We start from the raw sequence: 26,719 nt of genomic DNA, 5'->3' as shown, positions 1-26,719 counted from the left end.
AAATCTTTAAAATAATATACAAGCTTAGATATTCGACAAAAAAAATTGTTTGGCTTTGAGTGTTCTGGAGATTACTGCTATCTTCAAAAGATAGTGTCCCCTCTTTGGTGGTTGCGTGAATCTCGAAGGTCAAAGGGCTAGGAGCCGAGCCCTAGAGATTTCGCAAAGGCAAAAGACCATAAAGAGGGAGCTTCAGTTGGAGACAGCCCAGTAGGTAATTGGAATAACAAACAATTTGATGATTACATCACAGTTGCCAATATAAAATAAATATAAAGGTGAAAATAAAAACAAGAAAATCTGTATTAGCTGAAAATGAAATAGTAGACAAATGAGGTAAATGCACATAGAGGCAACTGAAAAATTATTTTACCAAACTTTGCTTACCCCGGCAACTGCGGTTTTCCCTGTTTTGCTTTTGAACTAATTTATTTTTCATTTCATGTGTCACTGTTTATATAGTTTTGTTTTATAGTTTTGTTCTTTACCTTAATTATAAATTTTTCGCTAGCAAGTTATTGTTTTTTTCTCATTTTTTTATCATTTACTTATTGTTTTTTCGCTTATTATTATTATTCACTTATTTATTTTTATTTATCTTTCTTTTCAAATGATTTTTGTTTTCTATATTCACATCTGGTGAGATTTGAGAACGGGCGTCAATTATTGACAATTATTGAGCTCTCAAAATCTGCGACTTTCCTTACCATCTTAATTTTTTTTTGTGCAAATGTGGTTTATATCGTCAAGTATAATAAGTCTTTTTGCATCTAACTCTAGGGTATATTAATTTAAGAATTTATATCAATAATAGTGGCAATATTTTAATCGTAATCCATAATTAACGGTATAGAGCAATTGTTTTTTTTTTTTGCTGGTTTAAGCCTTACCAAACTGTTATAAATATATGAATAATTTAATACAGAAGACATTTTTACATTTTATTTTCATATTCTTATAGATATAATTTCTTTGATTGAAGAAGTAAATTAATTAAAATAGATGTAAATTAATGCAATTATAATTAATAAACTGCTATTCATACTACATTTAATTATATTTCTTACAGTTGGAAACATTGCTAATGGTAAATAGAATTTAGCGCTTTTCAGTACCTTATTTGCTAATATTTTATTTATTATAAATCTTTATGAACTTGTTTATTCAAAGACAAAATTGAGTAAGAATTCCTTCATAGATTAAGCTACGTAACGAAACTAATTATATTATTTTTCTTTTTATTATGTTTTCCTGTTATTATCTTTTTAAAATAATAAATAAAACAATACTTTAAAAAATACAAACTAAATGTATAAAGCTGTGACATATTTTGTTTCAAAATGTATATGAATCATATGTTGGAGAGCCCGATTCAGGTTATATTTTATATTTATAACTCCTATATTTGTTTTTCAAACTGAAAAAATGATAACTTTGAAGTTGGCCAACGGTTCAAGAAATTATAACTATAATTATAACACTTCAACTATTCCTTAATTTGGATAAAATTATGTTAACTAGGATTTCTTACTTTCCAAGTTTTATTCAAATAAAAAGAAGAAATATTTTTAAACGGTGTTCGTTACAAGTAATATAAATTTGAAAAATATAAAAACCGGATCGTGATTTTAAAATCTTGTGGCCTTTAACAACCGGCTCTCCTGATCAAAACTTTCCTGAAAAATTAAATTTACCCTCGATTTTTTTAGTTTAGATAACAAATTTTTTAAATAAATAATAACGTGTATTATAATTTAATTTGGAGCAACTACATCCCAAAGATCTCCAGAAGTGGAGAACAAGTCTTTAAAGGCCCCTGCATTGTAACAAAATCACAATGACAAAAATATTTAAGTTGCTTTTCCGATATTTTGAAGTATAAACTACATATGTCCCTTATATTGCTAACAAGTATCTTCGAAATGGTGATGGAGTTTATCGAAGTTTATGGAGCAAAATCTAAAGTTTAAGCATCAAATTCATTGTCAAAGAGGCTAATTAGTTTCCAAAATAAAGGTCATTTGTTCATTCTTATTTCATCATTACAAAAAACAATGCTTTTTTATTTCAAATTACATTCATACGCCTTCCTGTATCATTAGCTCAGTTTAAATCAATATTTTGCAAACTATAATAATTTGCTTCGAAAAACGAAAGCAAAACACTTATGCCCATTTTTTTCCAAAAATATATTAAAAAAAAGAATGATTGCATATTACTCTCAAAATCGTTTCAAGAAGTATTAGCATTTTATTTCATCTCTGTATATAATTTAGCATATTTATACAAAATTATTGCTTATTTAACCCTCTACATATTCCTGGTTTCAAAGCAATAAATATTTTTTGCGAAAAAAATAAAAATAAAGCAAAAAATTGCTGACCTTTTAAATAGAATTAATAAAGGAAGGACAAATCATTAAATTCCTACATTTCTAAATTAAATCCGGAATTCTAAGAAGTAGTGAATCATTTAACAGTAAAATGCATGACAATTTATATGTTTCATTACAGCTGCTGTTGATATGTGTAAGTGATTTTTTATTCAAGCTTACAGAATCGAGCTTTTATTCAGAACAGTAATCATTATAAAATGAAAATAATTAAAGAGTATTTTACTTTTAAAAGAGTACCTCATTTTTTAAATACCCTTAGGATATAAATTTAAATATCATTTGAGCTTCTTAGTTGTATTTCAAACAAGAATGTTAGTCTTAGAGCATAAAAAAATTTATTAATTAAAATTATTAATTTTATACTACTTTTCATACTTTTCTTTAAATTTTTCATCATGTATATTTTGAAAACAAAGATTTTTTTCAATTTATATTCCTTTGAGTTTTTTGTGTTATATAGAAAAAATGCTTCTAGTATTAAAAAAATATTCTAAAACAATTTTTTGGAAAAATAAAAAAATTATAAATATTCAATTTCAGTTTAGTATAGTGACAGATAATGCTTAAAAAAGTCAACTATGTTTTTAAATTTTAGTAAAGTAAGAAATGAGACAGAATTTTACTGTTGAAATGAGACTGAAGTTATTGTTGAAATAATTAACCGTATTTTATATTTAGTGAAAACTGGTGAGTATTGAAAATTTTTAAATGAATATAATTAATAAGTTCAAAAACCATTTTGAACTCACTGAAATTAATTAGAAATATTCTAAACTTTTTTCCAATAAAATAATACATAATGCAGTTTTTCAAGCATCATTGATAAATATCTTTATTGAAATACTGTATGCAAAAAAAAAAAGAAATTAAATACTTATTCCGTTGTGAGATTTTTAAAGCATTAAAATTAATCAGGTATCTCTTAATGCCAAAAAAAAAGAAAAGAAAGGAAGAACCGCTAACGCCCTTTTGGGTTTTTAACTTAACGTTACACTTTGTTCTACTCTGTAATACCATAAGAATTTTAAGAATTAAAAACTTTACACAGCAGGGTGAGTATAAAAAGTCACAGGAAATACGATGGAATTGATTTATATATATTAAACTTTTTTTTTAAACTTGAGAATTTATATATATTAAACTTGTTGTATTAACGAGCTCAAAAAATTATGTATATTCATAAATTTAAATACCTACTTTATATCTCAATATGAAAAGTTCGCTTTTTAGGATAAAAACAAATGCAAGTTTGGCACGAAAGTGTCTGGTTAGGAGTATTTTTTCAAAAATAAATTAAACTAAATATTACTAAAAACTACATTCTCTATTGTTTGTAAAACTTATTTCGTTCTATACCAGTCAGTCAAAATATATGTCACAAAAATATGTATCCACTCCAAAAATTTTGGATAGGTAAAAAAGCTTTTATGCGGTTTCTTGAATTATATTGACATTATTATAAATAGTTATGTGAAGTGTAAATAATTATTATTGATGGCTCCTCGGCGAAAGGAACTCTCACAAGATTTAAAAGACGTAATTATAAAATTATAGAATTAGAGAAAAAGTGTCAAAGAGATATTGCTAAAATAATTGGCCAAAGTCGGCCAACGGTGCAAAAAACCATTTCAAAGTTTCAAACGTGAGGCAATACTCGAAATAAAAAAAAAGGTCTAGGTGATCATGTATCTTAACTGTCCGGGAAAGTCGGGTTATTGTGAGAAAAGTAAAATGAAATCCTAAAATTTGAAACTGGCGTAGAAATTACTATGGAGAAGTCGTTTGATCCTGAAACAATTCGGCGTGTATTACGAAGAGCAGGTTTCCGCGGATGGAATATACGAAAAAAAGCACACGTTAGTTAAGTCTATCATAAAAGGAGAGTTTGAAAAGCGGTTTCTAAGGGAAGTTCAAAATTTCTTCAATTCAGTAATAGTTTTTGATAAAAGTAAAGCAAATTTATCATCCATTGAAAACAAAAAGTTTGGAGGAAGGCCAAGAGCTCGAACCTAAGAATACGAATAGAACAGTGAAATACGGTGGTGAATCAATTTTTGTTTGGGGGTGCATGGCTGCATCAGGAATGGAAAATTAGAGGTAGTAAGAGGCATAATGAACGTGTACAGCTATTCGAATATTTTGAAAAAAAATTTACGCTGAAGTGTTAAATTAACTTTAATTTATTAATATAACAATATTTAAACTAACATAAATTAAATAAATTTTGCTGTATAAAGCTTAAAAATGAGCTGTAATAATTACTGCATGATCTCAATAATTTATTATATTGAGTATATTTATTTTATTTCATTTAGAAAGTATATTTATTTTATTACATTAAACAAAACAAATGTAAAGGAAATTAAGTATTTTTATGTTCCAAACGCCTAAAGGGTAAAAATGTTAAACATCATAAGTGATACCATTTTCTGATTACAATAAATGTTAAACTCCATTTTTTTAAACTAATTACAGGGGGTAAGTAAAATTTACATTCCATTTATATAATATTGTTAATATATAAAATTAAAAATGGAAATTAAGTATTATTTTGCATATTAAGGTGATTCTCACGAAATATGACAATTCACAGTCTCTTGCTCCAAGATCTAATACTACACTACTAAAAGAACCTTTTTAAAAAATCGATAAATAGCGTAGCTGTTAGCATTTTAAAATGAATTTGCACTAGCATTGGCTGTTTCGTATAGTTAAAAATTTAATTGAATATCAAAATGTCATTTTCCAGGGATGTCTCAAACAATATTTACAATAATAACTAGCTTCAAAACTTCCCATACTTTTTTCAATATCTAATATTTTTTTATCTCAATCGTTGCAAGCACTTCTAGAATATAAGCAGAGATTATTATTTCCAAAGATTTTGTTGAAAATAATTTTTTTTATCAGTAATTTGTTTATCACATGAAAATCAGTCATTTTACTGGCCACTTTTTTTAGTAATTTATAACCAAAATAGATAGCTCCAGAAATCAATTTCTTAGGTTATGAGAGTGATTAGAATATCATCCTATCTGAATATACCTAATAGCAGGAATTAAAAACCAACTTTCTGAGTCAAAATGTACTTCAAAAAATTTTACATTGTGAATAGGTTTTTATGCTGCCATTTTTCTGTCGTCTTGAAATAATTAATAACATAAACTATTTACATTTAACTTAGTTATTTCAAGAAATCCTGATGTTTTATGCTGAAAGTAAACATCTTAGTCTGAAATATTAAATTAAAATAATGTTAAATGCTGCAAAAAGACAAAATTGTCATTATCCTGGATGTCAATTTCCTGGCTTATGAATTCCAGGAAATTAACACAGTTATAAGAAAACTTTTTAAACATTATAATGTAAAAAGGGAAAGCAAATATTAGCCTATTACCCAGTTTATGAAAGATTGTAATATGCTAGTATGTAATTAAAATTATTTATTTACTTAATGATTGATTATTATACCCATTTTTATTATGCCCATATCAACAAGAACAATTTTGATTCTTTCCACAATGGATAAAATAATTAATTTTAAAAAATCATGGTCTATCTAACTCAAAAGCGTTAAGTTATTTTTTTTTCAAAGCACAGATAGTTAAAAATATAAAGGATAAACTAAGAACATTACTGTACAATTAAATTCTGTCATAGTCCTTAAACGCAGCTTAGGTGCATAAATTAAGGAATGTAATAAAGTTGCAAAATAAAATTATTTGAAATATTTTGAATTTAAATATAAATAAAAAAAGTTTCCGATGTAAATTATTGTAAAATTAATTTAATGTAAATTTTTATAAAATTAATTAAAAAATTCCAGAGATTATCATTTTCAATGTAGGAGATGTTTTTGAAGTCCTTCATAAAGATATTAAAGTTAACTTTATTATTCGTGCTGGTAAGCAGATTGCTAATCACTTTAAGTGGCCGGGGAAATAAGACTGTGTCAAAATTTCTTAGAATATGACAAATTCAAAAATGTCTGTTCCTTACCCCATATCTTCCAGGCATTTTACTTCCTCTGAAGGCTTCAAGATTAATGAAATTTTGCAAATTTTTTTTTGTTTTAACTGCTTTTTTACAAATTAACCCCTTAACGATCGGTTAAATTTCAAGAAAACAGTCATAAAAGTGCCTATTTTTTTGGCTTCTGTATTTGCATTACGTATTTGATTAGTGCTGTAACTAGCTTAAAATGAACTAACTATCTACAATTACCTTAAAAATATTCTGGCATTGTCATCAAGTGTGTAAAATGAGAAATAAAATATTTTTCGGGCAAAAGAAATGAATTGTTTTATTCTTATTGGCGCGTTACTACTGAACACTCCAGCCCGTCAATATCACGGGAGCGAGAAATAGCGGGCGAAAATTCACCCCGTCATTTATACGGGAGCGAGAAAGAAGGGGTTAAAGTGTAACAAAATTAAAATCTATCTCATAGTGTGAGTTATTCTCGCACTTTCATTATGCTTAACTAAATTGTTTAAAATTGATCACAGCAATTATTTTTGGAATTTATTTACATAAAAAAGTTAAAATTAACTCTTCAATTTTGTCTTTTTGGAGTTTCTTAAGTTGAGCTACTTACTATTAGCTTAAAATGACAGTTTTCTTAACTTCTAAGTCATTTCCTGGCTATTTCCTATGTCATTTTCCTGGTCATTTATATGTTATGGCATTCAAAATTTTGTGAATTTCGATATTATTTCTCTTCTTAAATAAACTGCACTGCTATCTGTAAGATATTAATAAATGTGACTAAAGAAATGTACAAAAAAAAATTCGATTATTTTGAGGACTTTAAATTTGAAGAAAATTATTTTTCCGAATTTTCATGTTTCCAAAAAATCACTCATTAGCCAATTGTCTTTCATTACCAGTTGAAACATTTCCTCCTTGACCAAATTATTTAATATCATATTTAACTGTAAATGTAATGTTATTTCTATACGATTTTTAATGTTTGTTCATATGATAAAAAATATATCTCAAAGTTAAGATAAATATCTATAATAAATTATTGTATGATAATTTTTGGAAGAAAACAATGCAAAAGAAATGGAGTAAAATAATTATTTTAATTTCTTGTATTATAATTGGTTTTGTATTTCACTGATCATTATTTCTAACTTATAAAATATGTTTATCAGCTACATAAGTAATTTCTTTTATTTACAATATTTTATTTTATATTTTTACAAATGCAATTGATATCATGAATTCATGAATAATTATTAATTGTTATAATAAATTATTAACATCAAAATTCGTTCAACTTGGAGAAAAAGTTAAATAAAAATTTTACAAAGATGGATACTTTCAGATTTACAACAAATATGTAAAAAAAAGTATTTATTTGTAATTTTTCGGTACAAATGGTAACTGTTTCCCGGAAATCTTGGCCCTCAAAATTATCGCTCTTATTACTACACATTTATTCAAAAATGTAAAACTGAAAAGTAAATTTTGCCAAATTTAATCACATTATCGAAATTTTATCACATATCATAAAACTATATATCCTTGTTAATTTTACGATAATTATTAATAATGCGCTTCGGTAAAAATTACCAAGCATTTTGGCTTTCCTATAGAGCCAACAAAACCCGGTAAATTGTATCATATTCTGGTAGTTTGGTAGACTAATAATTACCTTTTTCTCAGTGTATATTAAATTACTCCTCACTATGATAGGTTAAAAATATAAGCCTATTAATCGAAAACAATATCACATTCTTTATTTCTAACAAAAATTAATCAAGACTTTTGTACTTGGTCAGCGATTATTAGCAATCACGAAGAAAACGAAAAAAATCAGTATAAGTAAAAAGCTTTACATTCGGAAGGAAAAAAATCATTTTATATTTAAAAGTTAATTTTAGTTTAACAATGCCTATTAAAAATAATAAATCTGTTAATGTTACATGCTTCATTTAATTGTTACACTCATATTCTGTTAATTAATAGTAAGTAAAGTAAATGTTTCAGAAAGGGTTTTACTATGAAATTGGGCTATGAAAAGGTTTTATTTTTAAATGTGTTTGGTTTAACTGGTTAAGAAAATGTGGTTTCTCTAACAGGAACAGTTTAAATCTGAACTTCCTTAAATTTTACATTCATAACACCACTTATTTTGGCAGATATTGCTGGAGGAGGTAGGAAATATTTTAAAAATGCTATCTTCGACATTATTATAATAAAGACTTCTTTTAATGATTGTTGTTAAATTGTATATTTTTAACAAATATGTGACATACTTGTTTTTCATTTAGAAAGTATANTCTTTTTTTACTTTTTTTTTTTTTTTTTTACAAATTTTATGATGAACAGTGGGGACAATAGGAAAAGGTAAACCATGTTATAATATTCAAATAAATTCCATTTCATATTTGGTTCCTCTTCTAATGAATAATAATTTTAAGTTATAATTTGAAAATTGCTGCATTTTTATTATATTTATTCTTTAGAACTTCTTGGTGGAGGTAAGTGTGGTCTTCAATTTGATACTCAGTAATTTTTTGCTTAAAGCTAAGANTATATATATATATATACCCGCCCATACCAGTGTGGCGGTGCATATCGCAGCTGTTCAGCATCCTCTCTCCACGGTGTCTCCAGACTCGAATGCGACCATTGTGGTGTTGCAGACAGAAACGTGACTCGTCAGTAAAGACAATTTTATTCCATTCTGTCGTCCACATCCTTCTTTCATCTCACCATTGACGGCGGAGTCGTCTATGGTTCTCCGTCAAGGGTAGAAGAAGAAATGGACGTCTTGCGGAAGACCACTCTGCTGTAAACGGCGTCGAATGGATGATGCGTTACAGACTGAATGTGCTGTGTTATGGTTTGTGATGTGACTGAGCGATCAGTCGCTACCATGCTCACAATTCGCCTCTCATCTTGTGATGTGGTGCACTGAGGTGGATGTAATCGAACACGTCAGTCCGTCATACCCTCCTGCATCCAACGATCACATATCCGCATTATAGTTGTTTGGTTTCGTCCAACACGATTGATGATTTCTTTGAAAGATAATCCTCAACTCGATGGGCAACGGTCCTTCCTTTGTCGAACTCATTTACTTGATCAAAAGATGATCGCTGCTTTCTACAAGGCATAATTGATCGTTTTGTGTTCTGAACTTGAAATCGTCGAAATCTCCATGCCTTAAATAACGCTTTGAAAATGCGTCACAGCCGCTCATAATGTGCTCATGCGCTGAAATTCTAATCATTTGCATATCTCACCTCCGCTAATGCATGCTGTAAATTTCACATTATTTGCATGCTTGCTTCAGGGTGTTGCATTTAAGGTACCCAGCAGTGTATTTATCAAATACTGCTCAGCAGTCTGCTAAATGTATTTTCTCTTTTCACGTAACATTTAGGAGGAAGCTACATACAAATTTCCATAGTTGCTTACCTGCTTAATTGGTCTCAGAGTATAACAAATTTCCTTTCCTTCATATATATTTTTCAAACTATTGAGACAAAGAAAACATTTATTCGCTTCTATAGACTTAATGCAGAAACTGAACAGTGTGAATTTTGTTAAACAAAAATTAATATTTATCTTGTAATATTTAAGAAGGTAGCAAATAACCATATGATCTCTGATTTTTATTACTCACTCATGATCCACGTCATTTCTAGGAACTCCAACAATAAAATTTGTCTATATAAACTCGTGATAAAATGTAAATGTTCAGAACGAAATTGTCTTTAATAGTTTTCGAACTTGTTATGAATAAAACATTTTTAGCGTATATTGAAACGAACTTAAAACAAATTTTTAAGGAATTGTTTTTTAATTAATTTCAAATAAACTTAAATGTTATTTCCATTTTAACTCCACAGTTATATATGATTATAAAAAAAAATTAATCATTAGAGTGGGGAAGATAAAAAGGCAATCCTTTTCCCCAGACATTAGTACATATTTTTTATACCGTTGACTTATTGCATTCGTTTACAAATAATTCTTTCTAGGTAATAACAAACATTACATCAAAATAATATCCAAAAGACGTAATTTTTTGAATATTTCTAGTTATTTGAATTACTTATAAATGAATCTATTGAAATATCATGAATATATAATATATATATATTGCAATTTTAAGATACGTATATTTTTCACTCATGACAAATTTTGTTAACCATATTTATGAAAAGTTTCTTTCCTTTTTAGTTGGAAATATGGGTGAAGGTGCGTAGCATTTAATTTATTTTCCAAATAAATAGATTATTTTGCACAAGTATATGTTTGAGAGAAATATTAGCGGTAAATAAAATAAAATTTCATAAATACTTAAAATGTATATGAATTGTTGAAATTATTTTTTAAGAAAAATTTGAAATCAAAAATTAGATGCATTATACACTTTCACATATTTAAGTTAAAAAAATATTTTTTATAAAGATTGAAAAAAAAGTCTCTCTCTCTCTCTCTTTATATATATTTATATACCGAAGAGCCATTATATTATGACCACCCTCCATCTATGACAATGGGCTCGCCCAGGTTTTCATGGTTTTTCACCCAGGAATAATGTTTTCATGGTGCACATTAGAGCCTATAATCCTCATAGAACAATCCATGACGTCTGCAAGCTACTTGAACATAGTTGCAGACCAGGTTCACNATGAATGTACTTTATCGCCATATTTGTACTTCATATCGAAATAAAATTTGTATGCATCATACTTTATCTGAAGGACAATAAATTATTTGATGCAAAAAGAAGCACTATGGCTATTTCTCGCACATTAAAATGCTTTTAATTTATTTGAACGGAATTAAATAATTTCATTTGTGTTCTACATTTTTCTAAGTTCGTATTTACTATAGGCACGATTATTGCTTTTTCAGTTTATTTCTTTACAGAAGCAGTAAGTTTTAACATCCTGGGATACAAAAGTGCATGAATAAATGATTTAATACATTTTTTAAAATGATTTCTTGATTATTTTTTAAATGCTAGAATTCAAATCTTAAAAACTTGATGTATGAATGTACTTTAACGCCGTATTCGTACTTTATATCGATATATATATATATTGTATATATATATATATATGTGTGTGTGTGTGTGTGAATTCTAGCATAATAAAGAGCTATTTTTTTACATAGATCTTCTAAGCCAAGGTAAGAAACTTTATGATAAAATTGATTAGCAAGTGACGTTTTCATATTGCACATATAATCTGATTTAAAAACAAATTTTTGTCTACTGCAACAGAATATTCTTTTAAAAAACATCTTTTAAGAAAATGTAATTTATTTTTCACCATGTTCTTCTTTGAAACATGTAATTTATAAAAAAAACAGGTGTCTAGTCGATTGATCCACTCTCTGCATTCTCATAAAATGATAATTCTCTGTATATAAATCAATTTGTGAGCATATTTGTTAGTAAAAAAAAACATATGTAATTTATAAAAAAAAACAGGTGCCTAGTGGATTGATCCACTCTCTGCATTCTCATAAAATGATAATTCTCTGTATATAAATCAATTTGTGAGCATATTTGCTAGTAAAGAACATATATCTAAACAGAGGAATCATTGTTTTGACAAAATATTATCGAAAATTACTCATTAGATACAAATTGGCAATAATTATCTAATAATTGGCATAATAATTGTCAGAACTTTGCCAGAGGAAATAAATATTTAATTACCTTATCTTCTTTTTCCTAAATGTGTATCATTGTGTTTTAAAATGCACATACTATTACTAATAATTATTACAAATAAATTAAAAAAAACATATTATTAGTTCTCCATTATATAAGGATGTTAATTAATTATTTCATATACAATTCAATATATCAACTTGAAAACTTGATGAATTTGCTTTTAAAAATAGTAAGAGTATTAATTTTCGTTTGAAAATACAATGAGAGTACCGGTCCTCTTGAAAACGTACTATTGTATATCAGGTATCAAATTGTATATTATATGTAAAATGTATTAGATGCAACAAATGTATTACATATTTACTAACTTGATACAGAAGTTTTAGCTTACTTGGGGCATATTTTCATTTTTTCATGATTTTAAGTTCAATGGCATTAACGAGAAAACAAGTTACCGCTTTCAGGACTCATTGTAAAAACTTTTCTTACAGTCAAATAATTTATCCTTATTACCGTAGATTAGCCTTACCCTTATATTACCTTTTATTATTATATTTCCTTACATTAACCTCATATTAATATTAATCTTCTTTAAAGGATAGTAGTTTTTCAAACCCACTCCTTTACTTCTAATAAGCAACCTAATAGCTGATTTTATTTTAACTATTTTGCACAGTTCATTTCATAATATTTAAATAATTCTAATTAATGTTAATGCCAATATCAACTATAGCAAATATTTGTTTTAAAGTTATTTCAGTACTTTTTAATGATTTATTGACGATCTGAATTTTTCACAGCTGCTGAAGGCATTGGAAGTAAGATTTTTAAATACTTATTTTTAAATAATTTACTTTTTAAATTCTTTCTGTATTTAATTTTAGATTTGTAAAATAATTAAGACCTTTTTTTATAATAATTTTTTGTATTTGAATTTAAGATAAAAAAAAGGCATAAATAAAATCATTTCATTAAGAATATTTTGCCGTATATATTTAAATATTTAATTCAAATAATGCAACAAACAAACTTTTTNATATATATATATCATATTTTATGTATCCATATTGTATCTATCAAAATTATCTGTTTCCATTTTGCCCTTATATTTGTTTTTACATTTCCGTACTGTTTGTTACAGACGCAGCCAATGACCGTAAGTTATTTCATTAATTTTCCGACCTAGTGCAAAAGTTAAGCGCGGCAAATATATATACATTACACAATAAAAATGACAAAAAAGAATAAAAGATCAGAGAGATTAACAAAAAAAAATTTAAAAGAAGAAGAAATTTATTCAAATCAAGTAACATAATAAAAAAAGCAGAATTAAAAAAAATATTAAAAAAACTTTAATAAAAATCCAGTAAGAAAATATAATCTCTACATCAGCTCACACGATTATATCATATTTTATATCATATTTTATATCATATTTTATTATCATATTTTATTTTAATAATTTTTTTCTTCTCTTTTCATTATTCTGCAATTTTAATGATTACATACAAATATAATAATATACAAAGATTTTAATATATAATGATTACATATAAGTTAAATACAACTGTTCTAGAATTTTGAAGTGCAACTTGAACTGCCCAGTTATACTGGAAATAGGCTTTTATTTTTTATACGGAGTTTATACTCATAAAAAAAATCTTTCTACTCATTTATTAATTTTATTATTTTTTTATTGCAGTGTTAGGTTTCTTGGGTGGTTTGGGTGGAGCTGGTGGATCCAAAGAAAAGTAATTATGTACTTTATTTTAGTTACCTGAATCTGAAAGAAAAAATTGCTATTTTGCTACGAAATTATTTCAATTTTTTTTTGTGACGTCTGTATTAGATAATTATTGGTGTTCAAATTTATTTTTAAAATATGAATGGACAGCATTAAAAAGTTTCAATGGGATTGAATAAAACAGTTCCAAACACTGTTTACGTAATATATACTACAATTCATTTTTATATATTCATTACAATATAAGGAGTTTTTTCGTTTCATTTTCGATTTTCTTTTTATTAATAAATACTTAAGTAGCTTCATATACAAAATTGTTCAATCTTTATTTAAACTATAAATGAACCATTTGGTTCGAAATATAAATATTACTTAATGTAAAAGAAAATCACGATTGTCTAGGAAAAAATTAACAAATTTTTGGAAGCATACTGGTAACCAAATTTATTCAATCTTGCTGGGTAAAATTCAGTACATACAATAATGATGATATGAATTGCGTTTTTCTACTAAAATTTTGGTATAGAATTGAATTAATACAGCTAAGTTTATTTATTGAGATACATATAGGAATTTAAAATCCAAGAAAAACAAACAATTATGAATCTAATATATGTATAACTTAAACAATTAAGTCAACGGATCAAATTTAAAAACAAAAGTCAAATTTAATACCTTGAAAATGCTTCTTTGTATTGGTTGCATGTGCCCAGTATTTATAAGAGGACTGTACGTAACTTTTCTGAGATTTTAATTTTGCATGCAGCTTACAACCTTTTATACACACATGGTTTTGTCACAGTTTTGACTTCATACAAAAAAGCTATTTATCTGAAAAGCACATGTCGATATATTTTAAACATAATGAAATATCTGCTTCACTAATTTAAAATTCTAATTTAAAAGATGCTATTAAACTCACTTTATATAAATATTAAATATTAAACTCACTTTAAACAAATATCTAAGCAATTGAATACTATAGTGTAAAATCGGTGGTGAACTTTTCTAGCTAATTTTTCAAATCGCTTGCATTGAAAAAATTTGTCTACTGCTTATAACCAGTTTTATCGATATAATTTATATTCATGATAAACATTAGCAGTAGTTTAGTATAAAAATTACCTTATTCATCTTCACAACAAGTGTTATCCATTAATCCTGTACTACTTTCTAATATTCTTCAGCATAGAAAAAAGAAGAAAATATACGTTGATATGACAAATCAGTAATAAAATTAATGAAATATATATTCGTCTTGTACACTAATAGGCATTAATGTTTTCAATATTATTGTGCAATATTTGTGGCGTAACTACCACTATAAATATTGAATACCAATTCACTAGTATATAAGACATGTTAACTTGATTCTATCTTGAGGTACCTTTTGATAGATGAAGGTTGATATGGCCGATAATAATTAATCCCCCTCATATTAAATTATCTGCATGTGTGTATGTATTAAAAATATTTATTCCATTTATAATATTTATTCTGTTCATTATATTTATTGTAGATCATCGGTAACAGAAAGCTGATTCTAAGAAGGATTAATAAACAAGCCTCAAGAATTATTATTGATAACTTTTTTTAAAAAAATATACTAGTGTTTCACAATAAAAAAATAATTAAAAAATTTTTTTTTGTTTTCCTTGTATTGCTAAAATGTTTTATTACAGAATGTACTTTTCTTTTGAAGATCCGGAATCTTTATCTGTAGCTTAAAGTAAAAAAATAATAATTTACATTGAATACAAAAAAAATATATTTACATTAAGGATTATCTCACATTGTATGATATAATTTGGAGAATGGATTTTCAAATAATTTTGCCTGCTTCTTAATGCACATGATAAGCACAAACCATCATATTTTCATTATTTATTTATCCGAAGCTATGACAAAAATTACAATAAGCGATTCAAAAATATTAAGAAACGAAAGTTCTTTTTTATAACTTTTGATGTTTGTCTCGTTTGTGTCTTTCAAGCAACTTTTACGCAATTAAGTTTCACCACACATTTCACAGTTCTTCATTTTCAATTATTTTAGTAATTTTTGACATTTATTCCTCATAAACATTGTCCTGCGTTCAAGCTTGTCATGTGATCATTAATCAGATAGTCACCAAATTATTCGACTATACACCAAGTGATCTCTTTATATGGGGTTGTATCAAATACTTCGTTTATATATCATCGGAAACAGGAAACTCAGCAAAATTTGAAAAAATGCATATTAATGCAATATTTTAAAATCCATTCTTGAGCGATATTTTAAAAAGAACATATAGGCCATGTAAAACAACAAAATTATTTAAACAAATTTAATTACAAATAAGATGTGTGATTTGCTTAAAAACGCAGAGAAAGAAATTTTAGTAAAATTACTGTACTATATGATTATAAAATTTCTGGAAAAAAATACTTAATTCTGATTAATATAACCAAAAATATAAGGAATATAAATCATTCATTTGCTGATTTTTCAGTTTATATGGAAATGGTTTACTCAAACTTCTGGTTTTCAAAATTATAGTTCTCATTACCACACAATTAGTAAACAATACAAAACTGAAAAGTACATTTAACCGAATAAATGGTTTCTTATGTCACGCTCTTAGGTATCTTGATGAAAGTACCAAATTCTACCATTCTTTTTTCTCTTTTTACCCTATATGGTTAAGAGGAAATAACGATGAGATTTACAATTTCGTAACTAAATTAAACATTTAATTTGCGGGATGTTTTTAATTAATACACCTTCTCCAGAAATATTGAAACAATTTATTTTTATTTGTAAAATGGATGAAAGCCAAGTTCATAAAAAGTAAAATCATTAAATTTACTACTATTTTCCTTTGAATATATAAGTAGTTGAGCATAAATTAGAGCTACATGTTTCTGAAGGGAAGCGATAATAAAACCACTATTCATGTTTCTGTATTTAATAATTCATTGATTATATTCATTATTATATTCAATGATCAAATAAGTTTTCAGCTGTAAATATATATAAAGGGTAATTCAAATCTAAATATAAATAATACTTTTAGGGAAGAAAAGTTTATATTTTGGAAGGTTATATATTTTTTAAAATATTAGCTATATTTTAACTATCAAAACAGATATCATCAGAAACACTGAATGGTGCATCACAGAATAGAAATTTTGAGAGAACTGTAGTTCTGAAATCAAATTTTAATGAGACAGTACTTAAACTTTGTTTTGAACACTCATAGTTTATTGACGAAAAATCATGTACTTTACCTATCTGCCTTTCATTTTCAAATGCAAACCATTTTTTTTTTCAGCTAAAAATATTTTAAATAGAAGCCCTGATTCTCCAAAACTGTTTCTTACTCACATTTTAATAAAAACTGCGACGAATTCATCTAAAGTTGCTTGAATCACATCTTCATTGATTGTATTTGAAACTGCCTCAGGTTAACACTGTAAAAGATTTTGGATGAAATTAAGGTAAAATGTCCCAGCATTCAGTGTGCCGGTCTTTTACACAGTGAAAATCATTTTTACCGGAGCATGTTAAGGATCAAAAAATCTGATGTACCGTAATTTTTACAACAATTATTACCGCAAAATCACACAATCTCTCTAAAGAAATGAATATTCCTTTAAAATTTACGGTAAAAATGGATTTTACGGATGATGCATTTAAACTTGTTGGTACTTAATATATGGTAAATAAATATTTGCTAACCTTCTGAATAAGTCTCTCTTGAATTAAAGTGATAAAACAACACTTCAATATCTAATGAAAACATACGTATAAGTTCAATTAATAACAACGTCTGATGTTAAACCAATAAGAAAATTTCATTTTTCAAATGTCCATCATGAATTGACTAAATAAATTTTGAAGAACCGTAATTTTGAAATTTCCCGTCTAAATTCTAGGACGATAGTGCAAACTTTTCTGAAATTATAAGAGAGACGCACAGAGTCATACTCTGCATTTTATTATTATAGATGTAAATATTTTATTATTACTTTTTTATTTTTGTACTAGAAATAAAGGCTTATATTTTTTTAGCAAGTTTTAGAAATAGTTAGAATTTAGTATCAGCTTATATAGTATCCTTTTAAACATGAACTTACTAGAAAAATATTAATCCCAAATGGCAGCGCTTTCTTAAAACATTTACAACTCAGAAGAGAAATTTTTAAATAGCATTTTAAACATGACCACAAGTAGACATTTTTTCTCACAACAATTGAAATGTATCACTTAGCAAGTTTTCTATGTAATTTTAACTGACCATTGCTTTGTTATTTTAAGCTCTTTCTTAGTAAACATTAAAATTTTATTGTCGTCTATAGAAATATCTGTTGCTCGAAATCAAAGTGTTATTTTGAAAGCAAAGATCGGGAAAAATAGAAAATATTTTTTTTTAAATATTAAAAGTTCCAAGAGGCAAACATTTTAATACTTTCCGCCCACCTTATTATTGAACTATTTTTTCACGATCATTTTGTCTTTACCATTCATTACAAAAATAAATTCTTATATCTGATTGCCCTGTTATAATAATTTAGAAGCAAAATTAAACATACCATTTTAAAAATAAGAAGAAAATATTCTCTGAAAAAAAATTGCTGCGTATTTTCAATATAATGGTTTAATTATATAAGATAAAAATAATGAATATTAAAACCCTTTTTCAGAGCTTAAATGTATATTTAATTGCACTTAACTTGCACTATGTTTAATTTTTTGGTGCTTTTTTTTAAATTTTTTACGCTATTACGTTAAAATAAAGGCGTATTCTAGTACGATAAAATTAAAGGCATATTCTTATATCATCTTGGTTTGCGATTTATAAATTGGGATCAACAAAAGAAAAATGCATGAAGGAAAAAAAAACATCCACTCACAGCAATATTCAGTAGTAACGCGTAAAATAAGAATAAATCTTTTGCCCGGAAAACATTTTATTTCTCATCTTAAGCACCAAATGGCAGTACCAGGATATTTGTAAGGTAATTGTAGATAGTTAGTTTATTTTAAACTAGATGCCAGCACTAATCAAATACGTAATACAAATGCAAAAGCCCAAAAATAGGCACTTTTATGACCGTTTTCTTGAAAATTAACCGATCGTTAAGGGGTTAAAAACAGTTAGGAAGCTTTATATAGCGCCGATATAACTCAACATGACATACATTCCATTAACTTAAAAGTTTTTAAGATGGAATGAAATAAAACATAAAGCAAAATTAAAATTGCTGATCTCCTGACTAAGAAATTGGGACCGTATTTTAAAAATTGCAGCCCATTGTACCATTGGAATTGGAAATTGGCATATCATGATGAGTCATTGCGGCGGAATCCATAGAAAGCTTCTAAACTCACCTTGAACTTAAGCGTACAACTGTGGTGGTTAGAGCATAATATATCAAAATCAGAGGACCTTTATTTGAATCCTGTCGGCAGAAAACGAGCATCTCTCTCAAACATTTCTCCCTCTACCTGTATTTTGCTCATAAATGAGACTCTGCTGTTTAAATTTTCAATACATGAGATTTTCAAATTTAACTATTATTTGCTTTGGAGCTATTTTCACACCTTTTTGCTCATTTTTGAGAAACCCTTTATTTTAAGTGCAGCATAAAATGCATGCATGTATATAAATTTCATTGGTATCTTTTCTATATGACTTGTACCCAAAGTCTTATAAATTCCGTTTGCTTTACAAATCTTTAAAAAAATTGGCATGATAAAAAAATATGCTCATAAATTCTTCTGATGCTCACATTCAGAGACTATTCAGTTTCGAAATCTACTTAAAGATTGTGCGATAAACTTCTTTTGGGTTATGAAGATCAGAAAGACGAACAGCGATTAGGAACAACAACACTTCCAAGAGCGAAGGTCACTAAATCGGGATCCTGAAAGGAATATTCTAAAACATACAAGAAACGTTCAAATTAGTTCGATACACCTGAAGAAACATTTCGGGAGCTCATGATCTTCATGGGCTCGTATAAAGTTCTTAAAAATCGGGACAGTAAAGCAACAGAATCCCTCATAATCTGAATAATGAAAGAAAATTGTCTGACTTTCGATGTAATCTTAAGACGTATCTTTACAGATTTAAATCTACTAAAATAAGTCACTTTCATATACCACCTGATTATTTAACAATCGTTTGGAAAATGTTTCCATTCAAAACTCGTTAAAATAACCAAATAATAATGTTGTAATAAAACATGATCTTTTGGATCCATAAAAGGAAATTTAAGAAATTTTTATCTCATATCTATAAAAGGAGATATAAAAACGAAATAACACCTTTCTTTTACCGTTTATTACATTTAGCCTATTTAATAACTACTCGTTTCAAATTTAATGCTTAGTAAGCATTTTTTTATATTTAAATAAACTGTTTTATTGCTAAAAGAAGTTACTTTATTTCCAAGTTTGCTGAGATATTTCTTAAAAAAGAAATGATTGTATTTATTAGTTTTTGTTGAATACATAATTAGGTTGCTTACTGTAATTCCCATAAAAATTTAATTTATTGGAATGCTAACATTTGATTCCCAAATACCATATTTAGCAAGTATTTTCTTATTTTTAATCAGATTTTTTTTTTAAAAAAATTTATTTGCTTTGGAAAGACTAAAGAAAATTTTATTTATTCAATTATAATTGTTTAAACCACTTATTTAATACTTACATTTTTTAAGGTATATGTTATGGGTTATTACACATAACCTTTAATATTTTACAAATATTTGTTTTAACCAAACATTCACCAAAAGAAGTTTATACAAACATTCACAAAAGAAGTTATTTTTTTCTGAAAAATGCTATTATTTTTATAATCATTTGGATGAAACCTGATAAGTGAATTTTTTTGTAGAAATTAGTGCTTCATACATACTCTTTGTTTTCGCGAAATTTGTATGTATTTTATTATCACTTGGTAAAATCAATTGTTTAATTAAATCTTTTCATAAAGATTTACTGATATAGATATATGAAAAGTTTAAGAAAGTACAATTTCAGTTACTTTTTATACAAATAATCAATGATATTTTAGAATTGCAGCAAATTGGATTTTTTAAGAAATTAGGAGGCTCCATTTAACAACCTATGCCTTGCATTCTACCCAGTTTTTTCCTTAAAAATCAATATTTTCTAAGCAATAAGGAAAATTCTAATAATGTATTTAGTTATTTTAGTTTATGAAAAAGCAATTTTTTTAATACGTTAATTGTAACTAAATGAATGATTACCTAGATTTGAAAACTAATCAACAGTACAAATTAATCCACTGTATTTAGAAAAATAAAAATTGGAATGAGTTTTACTTGTTATATTATTGCGATGCCGTAAAGGGCATAGCATATTTCTTAGTTTTTAAAATTTCTTTAATTTCTTAAGTTAATTTTTTAATCTAATTTTATTAATCTAATTTTTTAATCTAATCTAATTTTAATTAAATTAAATCAATTATTTAATTTTTATTACATTTTATTAAAAAAAAAGGAAATAGAAATATTTTATTTTTTTCTCAACAATCAGTGTAACGGCTAACTTTTTATTTCAATACAAATGAAAAACTCCTTAACTCACTGCCACGACAAAATCGAAGACAGAATCTATCTACAATTGTTTATTCTTTATTTCTTAACACAAAAATGTTTCAGTTACATGATTATAATAATTCTCTCAGTCTCTATGGCGATTCGTTTTCGCCAAATTATATTCAAATTTAATATTGATTACGGGGGGTTAACTTTGTTCCTAGCTATATTAACTTTAGATAAAACACCAACCATGGATCTCTTCCCATGCTCCTAACTGTCTGTTTGGAACAATACACTTACTTTTAATTTCAAATTATTGGTGAACTGTTTGAGGGGCTGCGGCCTCTCAGTCCAAACCGTTGAATTTATATCTTAACCGAAATTCTTGAGGTTAAGATAATGTTTCTCTTGGTCCATTTGAAGGAATTTCTTATTTGATTTCATTATTTCTAAATATAGCCAAACTCTAAGTATAATAAATTGATTTTTCCCAAATGTATTCGCTTATTTTCTTGGGATCAATATCCTTCCTCCCTAAAAAAATTCAGATTATCTCACATGGCCAAAAATTAGACTTAAATTCTACAAAGTTACTACATGAAATATACAGTAAAACATTTGTTATGACTAAGCTGTTCCGGAAATTAATACAACAGTTCAAGTAAGAAAAATTTTTTACCTCTCATGAATAATTTTTATTAAATTTTAAAAAATAGTATCTTGTATTATCTAACTTCTTTCTTTTCTTCCTGATAGTCTCGGCATCAATTCAAGAGCAAGTTTTAAAATCATAGATCTCGAAAGACGCCAATAAGTTTTTCTATAAAAATTTATAATTTGTTCTTAGCTTCCTAAAAAAAATCAGGAACTATGAACTTGAATATGAAATAACTTTTTTTCAAGAAAGAGAATACTGAAAAAAGGAAAAACTCGTTTTAAGAACGTAAATAAAAAATAACCTCTACCGTATGCTAAATTACAACTTTATAGTTGCATTTCTTCAGAATACAGGAATGAATAATTTTTATTACTATTAATAATTTTTATCACGATTAAATAATTCTTGAATTAATTTTCGATTTTTTTTTCACTTCAATGGGACTTCTTGTAAAATTTCTTCACCATCCGTAATTTTTTTAGTTTTATGATTGTTGTGCAACAAAACAGCGTGTAAAAAAAGCTAAGAAAAGCAACAAAAAAAATCTTATAAATTTGTTATAGTTTTCAAAACATTTAGAATTTCAGCGGGAAAGAAAAAGTTTTAAAATGGAAAATAATGTTGAACAAATAAAATAACAGCTCAAGCAAATAAAATTCTTTATTAGGAAATGCATGCTACAATCAATAATATAAGGAAAGTTAGTATAAATTTTCACATATATTAAGATTTCATTTATTTGTTCATCACATATAATTAAATAAAACCCTAATTTTTTTAATTAAAATTACATTTAATTATAAGTAATATTAGGAAACTAGTTTTTTTTTCACTAGAAAAAAATGATCTCCAAAATGTCGTAAGTTTTGGTGATCAATAAATAAAAATGTCTTGGAATCTTCTAACGGAAATAATATTTTTTTATTTCCATTCACTTTTGTGTGTTCAGAATATTCACTGATTTGACTGTTGCAGCTGTAAAACACCGATAAAATCTTTTTATTGTTATAATTACTTGGATAAATATATCATGTCCTACAAAAAGAGGATCTGTAGACAATATTTCACACCTTTTCCTAAGTATCCAAGAAAACATGAACTCTCTCGTACTTATCCTCGGAGTCACCCTTTTAGCTTTATGTAAGTGTCTTAAGTTAACATTGAATGGAATATCTGAGTTAAAAAACAGGAAAGCAAATATTATAAACAAAAAGAGCTTCAAAATTATCGACATTTGCATTTAAAAAGTTATAAATATTTCTAATTAATATCGCTGTGGTAAATTTTGAGATAAATTATTATTTAATGATCTTTATAAAGGTTCATTTTGTGTAACTAATTAACATTAGAATACTAATCTGATTTATAGTTGTTAAATTTCTATTAAGATATAATGAGAGATAGAAGAATTAATAATCGTTTTTCCTATTTTGAAGCTAAAGTAAAGTAAAAATTATATTTATTTGAAATACATTAAAACTTTAAGTTATTCTAAGGCCATATTGGTTCAATTTTGCTGACCGAATTTCAAGAAAAGAAAAAAAAATAGTAATAATAATACTACGCTTATATTGATACAGATAGTTTCAATGACGATCATATATATCTTAGAATTTGTTGAATTTTAAGTATATTTTACTGTATGAAAATTCTTAAGTCAAGTTTATAGTTTTTGAACTTCAAATCGTTCCTTATACTCCAAAGTTTAATGACGACCATGTAATAGCTAAAGCAAATTCAGTCTGAGTAAGGGATTCTTTAGATAATATCTATTCAGCCTAACGACAGATAAGCTTCAATAAGTCTAAAAATATCAGATAAAAAAAATAAAAACAAAAACCTTTCCAATTAGCTTTGTGCATTGCAAAATGGTGGTGGCTTTTCAAAACCCCCTTTTTTTTAAATGGCCCATGAATTATACACAGATAAACGGTGCATCTATTTTATAAATTAGTTTCTTGCAAAAAGTATCAAAGATATAAATGATATGATCTAAATTGTTCCGATTATTTAATTGTTGCAATTTGTACTCTCAAATATTACTGTTAAAGTTGCAATTTTTCTAAGTAATAAAAACAACTATAATTGCAGCATGTACTGAAGAAAATTATCTATGCATAATAGTCTGCGAAAGAATGACTAACTCAACCAGTTGTAATACCTTAGTTGGCATGATATACATTTTTATGTATGATTGTACAAGAAAAACTTTTGTCATGGAAAGGAAAAATATGATACATTAAATTTTAAAGCGTGATTTCCTTGAAAAAATATTTATAATTGATAAATTTATTTCATTTTTAAAAAAATTCTTCATAATTACCTCTAGGTGAAGCTCGTCCAACTGGTAAGTAAAATTTCATTACGATAAAATGGTATTTGATATTAATCATTGATGCCTTAATAGTCTGTTCATATTATAGAGACATATGTCATTTTTTTGATTATCTGATGAAAATAAAATTAAACGCTTTAAAATCTGGCAATGAAGAAATATATGACTAATGAATTCAAAATCTTTTTTCTTGCCTGGAAAATGAATTCTTTTCAAGTTCTTTCGTTTCAAAAATTCAAATCGCAATAAGAGATCAAAAAATCTTTTGTAAATCAGGTAATGATGCATATTTTTTCTGTTTATTGAGAAGTCATATAATCTATAAGTAAATGAGCACTCTTGAAGTGAGAGTTTGTAATTAAATTAGATTTTTGGACTTCTTCTAATCTCGGAAGTATGTACTAAGTTGGATAATATTCTTAGTTTCTTGTTTTGTTCAGTTACTGGCATCACTTTTCTTATGCATGCTTCTCATTCATATATCTAAATAATTTTTCATAGTATAGAAATTCCAATTTCCAAATTACTTCAACAAATAACAATGAGACCGAAATTTCAAACCAGCATTCTTTTCAAATAAAGGATTCTCTGTGTCTTTAAAACATATACATAACATATCTAGCTATAATTTTGTGTCTTTGCAACTCCTAACAAGGCTTCTACTGAGAAAACTTTGTCTTTATACATCATCAGATTATTGACAGCTCAATGAAAGTCACAAAATTTTAGTAAATAAAATATAGGCTTTGTTATTCATGTAAACTGGCTCACCAAATGTAAATTAAAATTTGAAATGCTTTTGGCGAATGCTAATATCTCCAACGAACTTGTATTTAAATCAATGCTTGTATATGATGAAACATGGCATTTCGCTGACACCAATGACTTTAGATGATCTAAATAACATAACATAATATTTTATATTCTGCTGAAAATGCTATTTTGTTTTTTGTTTCTAAGTTAAATACTCCAAACAGAAAAGTTCAAATATAAATGCATAAATATAGTTTTTAATCGTTTCTTCATTCTAAGTTAAGCATTCGATTACTTTTCTTAAGCTGTCACTCTGAATAAGGATTATTCCTAGACAATATTATAATTATTATAATCGATTTCCTTAAATAAAATACATAAACTGATATCCTATTCAATACGATATATTTTTTCTTGATTTTTTTATCTATTTTTACAGTGCATAAAGTCAGTAAGTAAAATTTAAATTATTCGTTATTCTGTACAGTTGTTCGTTACAGTTTAAATATTGCATACAATTAACATTTCCTTTAAAAATTTAAAGTACAAGCTTAGTTAGAAATTATTTGACTTTTCAAAAGACTAATTTTTATTTTAGTTTTAAGAACAAGAAAAAACATTTTCCTTAAATAAAACTTATTTTAAGTTGGCATGTATCAACTAGAGGAACTCCCATGTATTTTAACATCTGTTAGAAACCTGAGGTATATAAAATTTAATTATTGTATTTTCCACTAATTAAGAAAGATTCCTAGACTGAAAAGAGAATAAATAAGTTATGTAAATTGTATAATTATTATTAAATTACTTACGCAAGAAATTGAGAAAGATTCTTACGCATGGAGATTCAGTAAAATTTGTATTTGCTTAACATTTAAATATTTAACTGCTTAGAAAATGTAAAAGCGTAACACATTAAATGTAAACATTAAATGTAAATGTACAACTCTTTAAATGTAAAAAGAAAACATTCCTAAATTCACCTTATGGCGTAATTCACGTTTGTTTTTCTGAATTGGTCTCATGTGGTTAAAATATAACAGCATAAGTTGAAATAAATCGAAAATTTGCTTCTTTAAACTCCAGTTCAGTAACATGTATAAAACCTACATTTTAAAAGGATTGCTTATATTTTATATTTTTTTAATGACTGTATTAACGGAAACAAATGTCTTATCTTTATAGCTTCAAAACTGATAACACACGGTAAGTAACTGTACAATCTCATTTTTCTGAATTTCAATTTATTTGGAAGAATAACTCCACAAAATTTATATATCGTTTCAAAGCATCATTTGTAACACGTAATAAACAAAAAGCAGGAACATATCTAATCATTCATAAAGACAATTAATATGAGTATATCATAAATTTTCTATCAAAATATGAATTGATTTTGACAATTATTTTTTTCTCTCACAATGTATGCTCGAATTTTTCAAGCACCAAATATTTTTTTGTTTTAGTAAATTTCATACCACGACGAACAATTGGACTGGAATAATTCGTTTTAATTATTTATTTTGAATAATATTTAAAATTATTATTAATAAAAGCTAAAAATTTATACAACGGCTGCTTTCGCAAAAACCGTTGTGATATTAATCCGTAAAGGCTTTATAT

The 26,719-nt window shown here is 26.4% G+C and overlaps 1 protein-coding gene and 2 long non-coding RNA genes across 3 annotated transcripts in view; all 3 read left to right on the top strand.

Moving 5' to 3' along the window:
• The window catches only part of LOC107447057 (uncharacterized), a 47,740-nt gene extending 46,630 nt beyond the window's left edge, over window positions 1–1,110 (top strand). The window contains exon 37 of the mRNA XM_071183800.1: window positions 1,070–1,110. Within this exon, the coding sequence (XP_071039901.1) occupies window positions 1,070–1,095 (26 nt within the window). The 3' untranslated portion in view covers window positions 1,096–1,110. The remainder of the gene's footprint in view (window positions 1–1,069) is intronic.
• A 9,398-nt stretch (window positions 1,111–10,508) lies between these two features.
• LOC122269033 (uncharacterized) lies at window positions 10,509–15,432 on the top strand. The gene is made up of 6 exons (XR_006224910.2): window positions 10,509–10,615; window positions 11,540–11,554; window positions 12,848–12,865; window positions 13,189–13,203; window positions 13,750–13,798; window positions 15,311–15,432. It is a non-coding gene; the product is annotated as an uncharacterized lncRNA (long non-coding RNA).
• A 7,226-nt stretch (window positions 15,433–22,658) lies between these two features.
• On the top strand, window positions 22,659–26,643 carry LOC107438685 (uncharacterized). The gene is made up of 3 exons (XR_011637133.1): window positions 22,659–23,148; window positions 24,338–24,355; window positions 25,536–26,643. It is a non-coding gene; the product is annotated as an uncharacterized lncRNA (long non-coding RNA).
• Window positions 26,644–26,719: the final 76 nt, after the last annotated feature.

The sequence above is a fragment of the Parasteatoda tepidariorum genome, chromosome 7 (assembly GCF_043381705.1).
Source record: "Parasteatoda tepidariorum isolate YZ-2023 chromosome 7, CAS_Ptep_4.0, whole genome shotgun sequence".
Classification (NCBI taxonomy): domain Eukaryota; kingdom Metazoa; phylum Arthropoda; class Arachnida; order Araneae; family Theridiidae; genus Parasteatoda; species Parasteatoda tepidariorum.
Note: the sequence above shows the minus strand (reverse complement) of the source record. Positions and strands in the feature narration are given on the sequence as shown.